The following is a 15,303-nucleotide window of genomic DNA, read 5'->3' as shown; positions in this document are numbered from 1 at the left end:
AACTCTGAGTAACAACATGTGTCAGGTTCTGTTTTGATGTTTCTAATTTAAAGATTACATCCACTGAAAACAATAATTAATCAGGACCAGGAATAGGAAAACATGTTGTCGAAAACTAATAAAAAAACATGATTCGCTTTTATGTTCCTGTCCCACCAGAATCTATATGTATAGAGGATTTATGTTTATCATATTTCTTTTTCAGAATGTTACTTAGAAAATACATTTTTCCTTGTACCGTCTGTTAGAACTGAAGTAAATATCGAGGATGAATGTCAACAGTCATGTGCCGAGATAAATTGCAAAGTTTACCACTTTTTTGTTGCATCTTCTTTATGTTACGCATTCTATCCATTCATTCGTTTTTCCGGAAAGACTCTCCAACAATGTATCGATCAATGTAACGAGATTGACGAATGCCTGACTCTCAGATATAGGTCCTATGGAGGTGATGGTAGCGCATGCTATCTATTCGACTTGACGCTGCGAGAATTGGCAACCATGGGCAGTGGGATCATACAAACTAATGATGGTACAATCATTGGGAAAATAGCATCTTGTCCCCAACCCTAATTAGAATATGTAGAATTGTAGCTTTCCTTATCTATAGTACTATTTATCTATAGTTATCCTTTTCTATAGCTATCTTAATCTATCTTTATCTATAGCTATCTTTATCTATAGCTATCTTAATCTATCTGTATCTATAGCTATCTTTATCTATAGTTATCTTAATCTATCTGTATCTATAGCTATCTGTATCTATAGCTATCTTTATCTACAACTATCTTTATATACAACTAACTTTATCTATAGCTATCTTTATCTATAGCTATTTTAATCTATCTTTATCTACAACTATCTTTATCTATAGCTATCTTTATCTATAGCTATCTTTATCTATAGTTATCTTAATCTATCTGTATCTATAGCTATCTTTATCTATAGCTATCTTAATCTATCTGTATCTATAGCTATCTTTATCTATAGCTATCTTAATCTATCTGTATCTATAGCTATCTTTATCTATAGCTATCTTAATCTATCTTTATCTATAGCTATCTTTATCTACAGCTATCTTTATCTATAGCTATCTTAATCTATCTTTATCTATAGCTATCTTTATCTATAGTTATCTTAATCTATCTGTATCTATAGCTATCTTTATCTATAGTGATCTTAATCTATCTGTATCTATAGCTATCTTTATCTACAACTATCTTTATATACAACTGACTTTATCTACAGCTATCTTTATCTATAGCTATCTTAATCTATCTTTATCTGTAGTTATCTTAATCTACAGTTGTCTTTATCTTCAGCTATCTTTATCTGCAACTAAAGCTATCTTTATCTACAGCAATTTTATATACACCTAATAATCAGATTTTGGTGAAACTTGGAAAACTATTCTTGTAGAATCTATTGATGAGTTCGATTTTCAGGATTTTAGGATAACAATTTACGAAATTGCACATACATATGCATAATAGTAGATTCAAATGTTCAGTGATGCCCTTTGAAACGTTAAAGCTGCTATGAAATTTTCTGTCTTGGTCAAACGTTCGTTTTAATTTCGTATTTTACATTTTATTTCCCGTCGGTTCTTTCGTCCGTCTATTCACGATAATTTCACTGTTAATCCATAGACTTTTTTCCTTAACAGAAATATAACCTTTCAGAGCTACACATTAATCATGATAAAAAAAATAGTTTCATAATATAACTAGATATATGAATAAAGTATTTTTTGAATCATTAGATACACTCTATATAGCTATTAGAATAAACCCCCTCTTATATGTGGCTATAAGAATAAACCCCCTCTTATATGTGGCTATTAGAAAAAACCCCCTCTTATATATGGCTATTAGAATAAACCCCCTCTTATATATAGCTAATAGAATAAACCCCCTCTTATATGTGGCTATAAGAATAAACCCCCTCTTATATGTGGCTATTAGAATAAACCCCTTCTTATATATGGCTATTAGAATAAACCCCCTCTTATGTGTGTCTATTAGAATAAACCCCCTCTTATATGTGGCTATTAGAATAAACCCCCTCTTATATGTGACTATTAGAATAAACCCCCTCTTATATGTGACTATTAGAATAAACCCCCTCTTATATGTGGCTATTAGAATAAACCCCCTCTTATATGTGGCTATTAGAATAAACCCTCTCTTATATGTGACTTTTAGAATAAACCCCCTCTTATATGTGTCTATTAGAATAAACCCCCTCTTATATGTGGCTATTAGAATAAACCCCCTCTTATATGTGGCTATTAGAAAAAACCCTGTCTTATATGTGACTTTTAGAATAAACCCCCTCTTATATATGTCTATTAGAATAAACCCCCTCTTATATGTGGCTATTAGAATAAACCCCCTCTTATATGTGGCTATTAGAATAAACCCCCTCTTATATGTGTCTATTAGAATAAGCCCCCTCTTATATGTGTCTATTAGAATAAACACACTCTTATATATGGCTATTAGAATAAACCCCCTCTTATATGTGGCTATTAGAACAAACCCCCTCTTATATGTGTCTATTAGAATAAACCCCCTCTTATATGTGGCTATTAGAATAAACCCCCTCTGATATATGTCTATTAGAATAAACCCCATCTTATATGTGACTATTAGAATAAAAGCCCTCTTATATGTTGGCTATTAGAATAAACCCCCTCTTATATGTGTCTATTAGAATAAACCCCCTCTTATATGTGACTATTAGAATAAACCCCCTCTCATATGTGGCTATGAGAATAAACCCCCTCTTATATGTGGCTATTAGAATAAACCCCCTCTTATATGTGACTATTAGAATAAATCCCCTCTTATATGTGACTATTAGAATAAATCCCCTCTCATATGCGGCTATAAGAATAAACCCCCTCTTATATATGGCTATCATAATAAATGCCTACACTTAATTCTTGGGTTGAGCTCGAAATATTCGAAAAGTGTCCCGGTGTTAACCCAAATGTGCAAAAAAGGGTAAAACTATCGATATACGAAATAATAGATGTAGATGTAAAGTTTTCTTTTGTAATAATGCCAAATCAAGGTTCACCTATTAATTTTAATCGTCATTGAAGAATTTCACATCCTTACAATTCTAGAGTCATTACACTGCACATCCTTACAATTATAGAGTCATTACACTTCACATCCTTAAAAGTCTAGCGCCATTACACTGCACATCTTTACATTTCTAGAGCCATTACACTTCACATCCTTACAATTTTAGAGCCATTACACTTCACATCCTTACAATTCTAGAGCCATTACACTTCACATCCTCACAATTCTAGAGCCATTACACTTCACATCCTTACAATCATATAGCCATTACACTTCACATCCTTACAATTCTAGAGCCATTACACTTCACATCCTTACAATTCTAGAGTCATTATACTCCACATCCTTACAATTCTAGAGCCATTACACTTCACATCTTTACAATTCTAGAGCCATTACACTTCACATCCTTACAATTCTAGAGCCATTACACTTCACATCCTTACAATTCTAGAGCCATTACACTTCACATCCTTACAATCATATAGCCATTACACTTCACATTCTTACAATTCTATAGCCATTAGACCACACGCCCTTATAATCATAGAGCCTTTAGACCACACGTCCTTACTATAATCGAACCATTAGACCACACATCCTTACGATCATAGAGCCATTAGACAACACATCCTTACTATACTCGAGCCATTAGACCACACATCCTTATAATCATAGAGCCTTTAGACCACACGTCCTTACTATACCCGAGCCATTAGACCACACATCCTTATATCACAGAACCTTTAGACCACACGTCCTTACTTTACTCGAGCCATTAGACAACACATCCTTATAACCATAGAGCCATTAGACCACACATCCTTATACACCAGAGTCATTAGACCACACATCCTTATAATTCTAGAGCCGATAGATCACACACACTTACTACTCTACAGCTATTAGACCACACATCCTAACGATCATAGAGCCATTAGACAACACATCCTTATACACTAGAGTCATTAGACCACACATCCTTATACACTAGAGTCATTAGACCACACATCCTTATAATTCTAGAGCCAATAGACCACACACACTTACTACTCTACAGCCATTAGACCACACATCCTAACGATCATAGAGCCATTAGACAACACATCCTTATACACTAGAGTCATTAGACCACACATCCTTATACACTAGAGTCATTAGACCACACATCCTTATACACTAGAGTCATTAGACCACATATCCTTATAATTCTAGAGCCAATAGACCACACACAATTACTACTCTACAGCTATTAGACCACGTTTGAGGTTATTAGACTTTTCCAGGAATAGGATGTACTAGAATTTTCAATTGTTCTTCAAAGACTTGAAAACTTTATTCTGTATAAATGAAACGATAGTGCTGCTGTCCTTAAAAAAAATACCCTCGTCGTTCACTGCATAGCGTTTTGTCATTAATCAGATGGGGATAGGTATATAGGACGTTACATTGTCATTTAATTAGCTGAATATATTATATTGATAACGAAATTCATGAAAAAACGGTGAATTTTTTTCTTATGAATATCACAAAATTTTGCATGCGGATACTCATTATATATTTATGCTTCGATATCTTCAAAACTATTGATAATGTACATATCTTTTAAAGGTGACTTTCCTTATCTTTTAGTGTCAAATTAAGCAAACTATTTGTTAAATTTGTTAATGTTCTTATTGCATTATAAAGAGTTTTAACCAATCATAAATGTCCTTGTATGTACAGTCTGCATAAACAACAAAAGGCTTTTTGACCTTTCTTGATTAGTCACTCATTGAAATTCTGCTGGTCATTCTCTGTAAATTTAGCTAATTATTGACATCTGAGACAAACTGGTAATTTTCTTTAAGTCATTAGAACACCCCTAATTTATATTCATATAAGCATTAGCATTTCAATTTTTATAAATGAAAATAAGGGTAACCAACTTTAATATTATTAATATTCTAGTATTCAAGATAACATACGTCCACTAGATTTATTTCAAGGCATGTAAAAACGACGATCATGAGATAGCATAAAATAAATAACCTATAGGCATAAACTTCTTAAAAAAAGAAAAGTCTCATGTTAAGTATATTTCAATAATTTCAAATTATAATTTGATTTATGCTCGATTAATATTGAACAATTCCAATCATTTATTTCAAAACTTGTACCAGATTATCTCGCTATCTTGATTAAAGGTTTATGGGTTATTGCCTTTGACAAAAATACATAAAAATTGGCTTGCGAACGCAACAAGGACTACAGTTGGTTGATTTTGAATAAAATCATTGCAGACCCTATACGATGGTGTCTTGGTTACCGTCTATGGAAAAAGCCTGATTTTTCAGATGCTGCCATGGGTCTTATCGTAAAGTATATTGTCACATGAACTAATATTTAAAAGTAATCGGATTTATCCACCAGCTGCCTCGCCTCGAAACCTCACTCGAAAAAGAGTCGGTGTTTTAGGCCATACACCTCGAAAACATGTACATATTTACATTAGATAATACGCTTTCAGAGACACTTCAATTTAAAACATTCTGGTGCTACGACCCCTGTCTTTGATTTCTGTAATTTGCCAATTCCCTAATGTATCTATGAAGCATTGTAAACCTCTTTAATAATTGTGCGAGTCCGATAGCGAACATTTACTGTGAGGGAAAAGAACTTTGAACGATGAAAACTACGGAAAAATTCAGTGTAGCAGCTGCTCAGCTTTATATCGTTATTTAGTATAAATTAAAGATGTAAAACGAGTGAAATCATTTGATAGCGGACATCAATATTGATAGGAAGAAGAATCTTTAACAGTAATTCGTGTTTATAAATTTAGAAAGATGAATAAATTCTTGTGCTCTGTTTTATTGGTACTGGTTGGTATATGGTTAGCAACAGTTGGTTTCACTGATGCTGGTAAGTTTTCTTGTTTATCAGTAAGAGTCTCTGTAACAATATATTCCTCGGGTAATTAAGAGCCGGACATATAAAGCCACTTTTTATGGGAATTGCTGTAACATTTTATGCCGAAACCAAAACGTGCTGATATCCTATCTGTATATCACTTCTGGGGAACGGGTATAGGCCAGATTTGTCGAGCTAAGTTTTAGAATTCTTTCATTCTGTCAATCTAAGAATAACCCCTCACTTACAATTTTTGAAAATGTTTTCTTCAAAAGGTTATATCTGTTTACCAATTTCATTTAAACGGACAGAAAAGAGGTTTTCTTATATTCGGACCATTTATGACTTCCAAATGCATTATTCCAATTCCGTTATTTGTCACAAATAGTGGTCATGGAAGAATTGAAATGGTGCAAATCCATGTTATCATTATCCTCGATACACATAAAACGCTTATAAGATCTCTTAAAGGGCTAGACAGGTTTAATATCAAGAATTTCGCTAATTATGCATAAAACTATATCTAAACCCTTTAAATAGTTTCTATAAATTTACATGGCCACCAAGGAATCGTTTAGAACATCAAATTTGAAGTTTCCTGTTATAATTGGTGGTTTCTTAACGTCTGGGAAAGGAATTTCGAGACTACGCACTTGCGCAGAAGGTTTTGTTTACAAATTTTCGACCAGAAATATAAAAATTAACTTTGTTTGTGTACTTCTCCAGTTGTTACATGTAAAATATGGATTATTATCATTATAGCAAAATTCACAAAATCACAATAATGTAAAAAATGAAATAACGAAGTTGATCGCTACTTTTATTTTCTATCGCCTCTTCCGGTCGGAAATATGTTTAGTTAATGATGATTGGTTTAATTGGTCCAATCTAAGGTATGTTCTCATAATCATAGATATCTAAAAATAACATGCTCATAATTGGGTAGTCGCCGGAACCGTAAGGAGCATCTTTCTCTACGTGTTGGCATGAAGTATTATGTATTTCACAATCAAGACCACAAAAACTCATTGAAAAAAAAGTCTAGCCCTTTAAGTTATGCTAAAAAAAGTAAGGATACAAAACACTAACCCATCACGTTATATTTTGATATCAATGCAGTTCAATGTACGTCAGACCCTATTATAATAAACGGTGTATTTGACTCTGATATAACGTCCAGAGAAGTCGGGGCAGTGTATGATTTTACCTGTAATGGAACACTGGAAGATACGGGAACTGTGACATGCGATGACATTGGAGATTGGACGACAAATTTGACATGTGAAGGTAAGAACTGACCATAGGTCGATAGTTTAGAACTTTCAAAATACTGTGTCTGGCATAAGACCTTGTCCCATGGCTTGTGAAAACTTCTTGCCTTTTGATCAAAGGTGTTTTCAATACTTTTATCAGTGAACAAGAGAAAAAAGATAGACTTGCGAATCTATTATACAAATCCTTATATATTATAAAATATTAATCTTCCATCCAAACTTGCAGGATATGGTTTAATTGCAACATTATTATTAGCCACACATACCGCTCAAAAGAGGACAAGAATACATTCTGATTATGAAAACTAAATTGTACGATAAATACATAAGAAGTCAGATTATATCATATGTCTGCTATACAATTTCGAAAGCTTCCAATGTTTTAAATTTATGTTTATGAAAATAATGGCATATAAAAAGACCAACCGTGCATCAAGAAAAAATCAACTCGCTATGCTAAGTGTCGCAAAAAGTTGCAAAATGTCTATTTCGGGTAGCTTTAAGACTGAAAGTTAATATTTTTCAATCAACATCAGATTGTCGGGTAAAGAACATTCTACACTGAAAATGACAAGGTGAAGGTCACGAAATATGGACATTCAAATTTGCAAAAAGTGCAAATTAGATAAAAGATGGTGAACTTATTTTTATTTGCAAAAATGTGCCACGCTTAGATAATGGATTATGCAATTATGCGGTTTGTTTGGTAGGAATTTTTATTTAAGATCACCTGCAGGTTTTTGTTGACATTATTGATTGCAGGGTCACCAGAAGTGATTTTAAGATACTTAAAGTGATAATGCCAAAACCGGTAGTGATTTAATAATTTAGGTTATTTATATTGGCAGTTCAAAGTTTTAAAGTACATGTATATACACATTGTTACAATGAACATAATAAAGAAAACCTGTGGTAAACCGTTCCGGAAAAAAGCTCTGCAGACGTCAAACAATTCTTAGTTTTGCTAGTTCTTTTTACATTATTTCTATTCTTTTTTATATCCACTTTGAAGTCATCAATCACCACACAAACCGGGAATCATTGACGAATCTTATTTATATGAAGTATGAATGAGTAAATTAAAAAAAAGCTGTAACAAAAATACAGCATATTTACTCTTACAGTTAAGAGTTACAAAATAACTTCATAAAACAATTGCTACATACTGTAAATGATATAGCAAAATTATGAAAAAAATCCTTAATTCCAACTAAATATGATATTTGATATAACATTATTTATAGGCCTGTAATCTATAATCTATGTAAAAATAACAATAACATGGAGAAAATCTAACAGATATTGACAATTTAAACAAACTTATAAAGACACTGCAAACTTGAAAACTTGATGCATGGACCAATATAAAGATTAAACACAATGTACTCACACTATGGGTTTGCCAAAACCAAAGAAATTTTCCAGAGGAAAACCGACGTTTTTTAAGAATTGTTAACATTTGACTAAAAGTAACTTCAAAATAAAGAGTTCTACAATAAGTATAAAGGGAGACAACTCTGCAGTGTTAATTAATTTTGGTCGATCATAATCAAATAATGCTTTTCCCTAAAGACAATGACTAGATAGGAAATAAATAAACCAAGTACTAACGATCCGAACCACAAAACCCGAAAAATTAATCAAGACAAACAAAAACAAACTGTCAAGCACTAACTCATTAATATTTTTGAAAGGTATGTATGTTAAATTATATCAAAAAAGGAGGATTTTATTTTTTCCGACCCAGGATATTGTCAATCTTCATCATTTGAAATTTAATTTCATTATCAAAATAGTACTTATTATATCAATTGTAGAGTGATATAGAAATATAAATACATTCCGAACTTGTAGACATGAAAGTAAGTTCTACTCTACAAACTTCAGAAAGGACGCAGCCTAAAATAGGTCAATGTTTGCTTGCACAGTGTGAAACTCTGAGTAACAGCATACTTATATAAAATATAAACTGACAAAACATATGGGAGTTGCGAATTTGTTTCGGTTGTAATAAGATAAGATAAATCTTTATTACCCTTTCGGGAATTCTTGTGTAATGCAAGGCTGACAAAACAAAAGGGACAAACATATAATACATAGTTAGGACATATGAAACATATCGAGCAAACAATATACAATACAATACAATTTGGACTAGGAGAAATATCACAGATTGATTTGGCGTAAACAAGTCATTTCGGAATTGTTGATCAAATATGCTTTATATTGACTGATGGAAGTTGCTAGTGTCGTAACAGGAAATTAAATGGAAAGTTCCAGACTATATAATGCTTTGTCGTAGACAACTTTGTGGACAGCTTGATGTTTTATATTCGGATGTTTCACTTTTGATTACACCAATATTCAAACAGAACAAGGTACACAACTAAATAAACCCAGCTCAATTCATTTTTCTACTTATCGCACCACGGGCTATTGTTTTAGAGACCTTATGTATATCATATTTCTTTTTCAGAATGTTACTTACCAAATAAATATTTCTACATGCAGTACAGTTTTTATTGCGTATCTTCCGAAGATGAATGTGTCCAGAAATGTGACGAGATGAATTGCAAAGCTTACTATACTGTTATTCGACAGAATACGTGGTCTTCATGTTACGTATTCCTGCCATATATAATATTCAGAGGTACAGGGATGAGTGTTCAACAGTGTATCGATAAATGTAATGAGATGGACGAATGTCTGACTATCAGATATAGGCCCATTCGCGGTGACTTATGCTATCTATTTAAAGTGACGGTGACAGAATTAGTCGCCATGGGTAATGTGCTCAGATCGACCAGTACTGGTACAATAATTGGGAAAAGATCAATTTGCCCCTAAACCTGATAAGATAGAATATAAAAAAGAGAATTGCAACATTTCTCAAACAAACCTTCTTTATCTATCGATAGTTATCTTTATCTAAACATCTTTATCTAAACATCTTTATCTATAACTATCTTTATCTGTAGTTATCTTTATCTACAACTATCTTTATCTACAACTATCTTTATATACAACTAACTTTATCTACAGCTATCTCTATCTACATTTATCTATATATACAGCTATCTTTATTTATAACTATCTTTATATACAGCTATCTTTATTTATAACTATCTTTATCTACAACTATCTTTATATACAACTAACTTTATCTACAGCTATCTTTATCTATAGTTATCTTTATCTATAGCTATCTTAATCTATCTTTATCTACATTTATCTTTATATACAGCTATCTTTATTTATAACTAACTTTATCTACAGCTATCTTTATCTATAGTTATCTTTATCTACAGTTATCTTTATCTATAGTTATCTTTATCTACAGCTATCTTTATCTATAGCTACCTTTATCTGTATTTATCTTTATCTACAGCTATCTTTATCTATAGTTATCTTTATCTACAGCTATCTTTATCTACAGCTATCTTTATCTACAGCTATCTTTTAATACAACTATTTTTATCTACAACCATCTTTATCTTCAGCTATCTTTATCCATAGGTACCTTTGTCTATGGCTATATTTATCTATAGTCTATCTATCTTTGTTATCTTTATCTACGACTATCTTAATCTATGACTATCTTTATCTCTATCTGTAAAGTATCTTTGAGTGATAATCAAATTTCTGGAAAAACTAGAATGAATATAATTTTAGTGGAGAAAATTTGTTTCAGTATTTTTGTATTTCTGTCAAAGTATTCAAGCCTAAATAATCAAGATAAAATTGCTAAACTTCAACATGTTTTTTTTTTCAATCTGATAAATGGCATTATTCATGATTAAACCTTAAACATGGGTTTCCATATTTCCATCATTCATAATCTGAATATTGGACGGCAAATAAGTATATCCATCGAATATAGAGGGGTTTTTATGATTGGGAAAATAACCAGTTAATAAGGGATTCCTATGATCAGTCGGTCTCACATTTTTCCATAGGAAATGTAATTGAATGTCTGTCTTTTCACAGCCAAATGTCGCCAATACACTAATCGACAAATTCAAAACTGGAATGGTTATGTTCCAAATATACGAAGAGAAGACAAAGACAATTCAATAACATTTCCCCTAGATTACTATATGTCTTATAAGCTCGATTTAGCTAATAATTATTTATACGAAAATGTGGCTCTATTTTAGCCCGTTAGTAAACAAGAGATCTACTTTTAGCCTTTTTAAATCAGGTTTCAATTCCTCTGATTCACCAACCTTTTCTACGTCCTCACACAATCAAACTTGAGAGTAATTGAATTATTAGTCATTAGAAACACCAATTAATCAATATGCATAATATTCTATAGCTTTTTAATGAATAGCTTATTAACCTACAGCTATTTTTTTATCTATAGCTATCTATATCTACATCTAGCTTTATCTACAGCTATCTTTATCTACAGCTATCTTTATCTACAGCTATCTTTATCTATAGCAATCTTTATCCATAGTTATCTTTATCTACAGCTATCTTTATTTATAGTTATCTTTATCCTCAGCAATCTTTATCTACAGCTATCTTTATTTATAGTTATCTTTATCTACAACTATATTTATCTACAGCTATCTTTATTTATAGTTATCTTTATCTACAACTAGCTTTATCTACAGCTATCTTTATTTATAGTTATCTTTATCTACAACTATCTTTATCTACAGCTATCTTTATTTATAGTTATCTTTATCTACAACTATCTTTATATACAGCTATCTTTATATACAACTAACTTTATCTATAGCTATCTCTATCTATAGCTATCTTTATTTATAGTTATCTTTATCTACAACTATCTTTATCTACAGCTATCTTTATCTATAGCTATCTTTATCTACATTTATCTTTATTTATAGTTATCTTTATCCTCAGCAACCTATATCTATAACTATCTTTATCTATAGCTATCTTTATCTATAGCAATCTTTATCTATAGCAATCTTTATCTACAGCTATCTTTATCTACAGCTATCGTTATCTACAGCTATCTTTATCTACAGCTATCTTTATCTATAGCAATCTTTATCTATAGCAATCTTTATCTACAGCTATCTTTATCTATAGCAATCTTTATCTATAGCTATCTTTATCTACAGCTATCTTTATCAGTTATCTTTATCTATAGCAATCTTTATCTACAGCAATCTTTATCTATAGCTATCTTTATCTATAGCTATCTTTATCTATAGCTATCTTTATCTACAGCTGTCTATAGTTATCTTTATCTACAGCAATCTTTATCTACAGCAATCTTCATCTATAGCTATCTTTATCTATAGCTATCTTTATCTATAGCTACATTTATTTTCGAAAAATTGAATTGATTTGGTGGATTCAATATACACATAATTTCGAAACTCCATGAATATTGATAAGTTCAATTTTCAGAATTTTTGGATTCAAATGCAGTTATTGTTTGCAGGTAGTCCAGATTGACATGTAGCCACTTAAATTTCGTAGTTGAAACATCATAAGCTGGTTACGCCTTTCCAATTTTCAGTCAGACATTGTGGTTCCTGTAATTCTATTGGAACTAAGAGTTTTATGACATCACAAAATCTGCTTGTATCAAAGGTCCTTTGCGATAGTGATATTATAAAACACTGCGTTTAAGTGGAAATGCAGGAAACACGCACGTCTGAGTGAAAATTGAAATTGTGCAATTTGATGCTATCACATACAAAATCCAAAAACTCCTGCTTACAATCTCTTTAATAAATATATAATATTTTCAAAATGCTATCCTAAGACTTGCGTGGTCGGACAGTAATTTCGGGTCAAAATGAAATGAAGTTCCTTATGACTTATGACACACCCACTACGTTCGAGAGTCCCACCCATGTCGTCGCTCACAAGTCATCTCTGAAAACAGGTCGTATTGGTTTATAGATGAATGTTTAATTATGTTGTTCACTAGAGTAACTTTCAAATCAATTGGACTTAACGAGCTCAGCCTGTGTGCGCACGCACATGTGCATACTTTGATAATAACTTCCCGTTTACAACAATCAGTCACATCTGTTTTTGTTTTTCTGTCTGTCAACTGTCATATTTACCTGTCGTTTGTATCGTCATTCCACAATGTCCGGTAAGTTTATATGCAGTTTTTATTATGATTTACTGTCTATTGGATTTATTGTATTACTGGTTCATAAATAGTACCTTTGTTTGCAATACTTATATCAAACCAAAATTGTAAACCTTTGAATGAAAGTAAGGCCACTGAATTGCAGTCTACACTAGAATTTCAATTCCAAAATATTAATTATATTGTTATTGGTGCTAAATGGGGCGTGTTTATTTGGAATTTGAACTAAATAGGGGCGTACAAAAATCATTTGAGGAGATGTCACGACAAATATATAGATAAATACACATTCAGTTATCCGTATGAGTCGAATTCTATTCAAACTATTCTTTGTGATCTATTTAATTCTGTATGTCTTATAAACAAAAAATTTGCTTCATGGTATTCTTAATCATTGTGTAAAATTATCATGCAGTATTTGATTGGGACATAGGCAGTTATTTTTTTTTTATGACAGCATAAAGTTTTCCCTTAAATCCTGGATTGGGACTTATATTTAAAGTATGCATTGACTCCGGACATTTTATGCATATTTTTTAAGAGACATAGACAAAACACCACACGCTTTGAGATCTTGTTCGATATTATTTGTTCTAGGGATAATTGAATATAATAATGAGAACGCACCAATTGATGGGTATCGTCCAGCTAAAGTGGGAAAATCAAGAGCCACTAGTTTGGGGCATGACCTATTCAAGGATTTGGGAATGAGAAAGAAAAGATTGTCTGATAATACCAACATAGAAACAGATTCTCATTCTGACAAACAGGTAAATATTCTTTAGATTTACTCTTCAAGAAGGAGATAATAATATTCATAGCTATTTGAGATTTACTCTACAAGAAGGAGATAATAATATTCATAGCTATTTGAGATTTACTCTACAAGAAGGAGATAATACTATTCATAGCTATTTGAGATTTACTCTACAAGAAGGAGATAATAATATTCCTAGCTACTTTAGATTTACCCTTCAAGAAGGAGATAATAATATTACTAGCTACTTTAGATTTACTCTTCAAGAAGTAGATAATAGTATTCCTAGCTTCTTTAGATTTACTCTTCAAGAAGGAGATAATAATATTCCTAGCTACTTTAGATTTACTCTTTAAGAAGGAGATAATAATATTCCAAGCTACTTTAGATTTACTCTTCAAGAAGGAGATAATAATATTCCTAGCTACTTTAGATTTACTCTTTAAGAAGGAGATAATAATATTCCTAACTACTTTAAATTTACTCTACAAGAAGGAGATAATGATATTCCTAGCTTCTTTAGAATTACTCTACAAGAAGGAGATAATAATATTCCTAGCTAATTTAGATTTACTCTGTAAGAAGGAGATAATAATATTCATAGCTACTTTAGATTTACTCTTCAAGAAGGAGGTCAAAATATTCCTAGCTACTTTAGATTTACTCTTCAAGAAGGAGATAATAATATTCATAGCTACTTTAGATTTACTCTGTAAGAAGGAGATAATGATATTCATAGCTACTTTAGATTTACTCTGTAAGAAGGAGATAATAATATTCATAGCTACTTTAGATTTACTCTTCAAGAAGGAGATAATAATATTCCTAGCTACTTTAGATTTAATCTTCAAGAAGAATATAATAATATTCATAGCTACTTTAGATTTACTCTTCAAGAAGGAGATAATAATATTCCTAGCTACTTTGAATTTACTCTACAAGAAGGAGATAATAATATTCCTAGCTACTTTAGATTTACTCTTCAAGAAGGAGATAATAATATTCATAGCTACTTTAGATTTACTCTTCAAGAAGGAGATAATGATATTCCTAGCTACTTTAGATTTACTCTTCAAGAAGGAGATAATAATATTCCTAGCTACTTTAGATTTACTCTTCAAGAAGGAGATAATAATATTCCTAGCTACTTTAGATTTACTCTTCAAGAAGGAGATAATAATATTCCTAGCT

General features: G+C 31.4%; 4 protein-coding genes across 4 annotated transcripts in view; all 4 read left to right on the top strand.

Moving 5' to 3' along the window:
* Window positions 1–3,276: 3,276 nt before the first annotated feature.
* On the top strand, window positions 3,277–3,453 carry LOTGIDRAFT_106999 (hypothetical protein; the record flags this gene model as incomplete). The annotated part of the gene is made up of 1 exon (XM_009064002.1): window positions 3,277–3,453. A coding segment is annotated over one exon (177 nt), but the record flags the coding sequence as incomplete, so codon positions are not given.
* A 2,470-nt stretch (window positions 3,454–5,923) lies between these two features.
* LOTGIDRAFT_154803 (hypothetical protein) lies at window positions 5,924–10,108 on the top strand (the record flags this gene model as incomplete). Its single annotated transcript, XM_009064001.1, has 3 exons — window positions 5,924–5,999; window positions 7,107–7,274; window positions 9,738–10,108. 3 exons carry the CDS (start codon window positions 5,924–5,926, stop codon window positions 10,106–10,108), a joined length of 615 nt encoding a protein of 204 aa, XP_009062249.1.
* A 133-nt stretch (window positions 10,109–10,241) lies between these two features.
* Window positions 10,242–12,027, top strand: LOTGIDRAFT_107366 (hypothetical protein; the record flags this gene model as incomplete). Its single annotated transcript, XM_009064000.1, has 2 exons — window positions 10,242–10,446; window positions 11,900–12,027. Coding segments are annotated over 2 exons (333 nt in total), but the record flags the coding sequence as incomplete, so codon positions are not given.
* A 1,321-nt stretch (window positions 12,028–13,348) lies between these two features.
* Window positions 13,349–15,303, top strand: part of LOTGIDRAFT_154802 (hypothetical protein) — a gene marked incomplete at both ends in the record, with an annotated part of 5,553 nt that continues 3,598 nt past the window's right edge. Inside the window, one exon of the mRNA XM_009063999.1 lies at window positions 13,349–13,355. Within this exon, the coding sequence (XP_009062247.1) occupies window positions 13,349–13,355 (7 nt within the window). The remainder of the gene's footprint in view (window positions 13,356–15,303) is intronic.

Source organism: Lottia gigantea, assembly GCF_000327385.1.
Source record: "Lottia gigantea unplaced genomic scaffold LOTGIsca_6, whole genome shotgun sequence".
In the NCBI taxonomy this organism is placed as follows: domain Eukaryota; kingdom Metazoa; phylum Mollusca; class Gastropoda; family Lottiidae; genus Lottia; species Lottia gigantea.
This window is presented reverse-complemented; position numbering and strand designations above follow the sequence as displayed.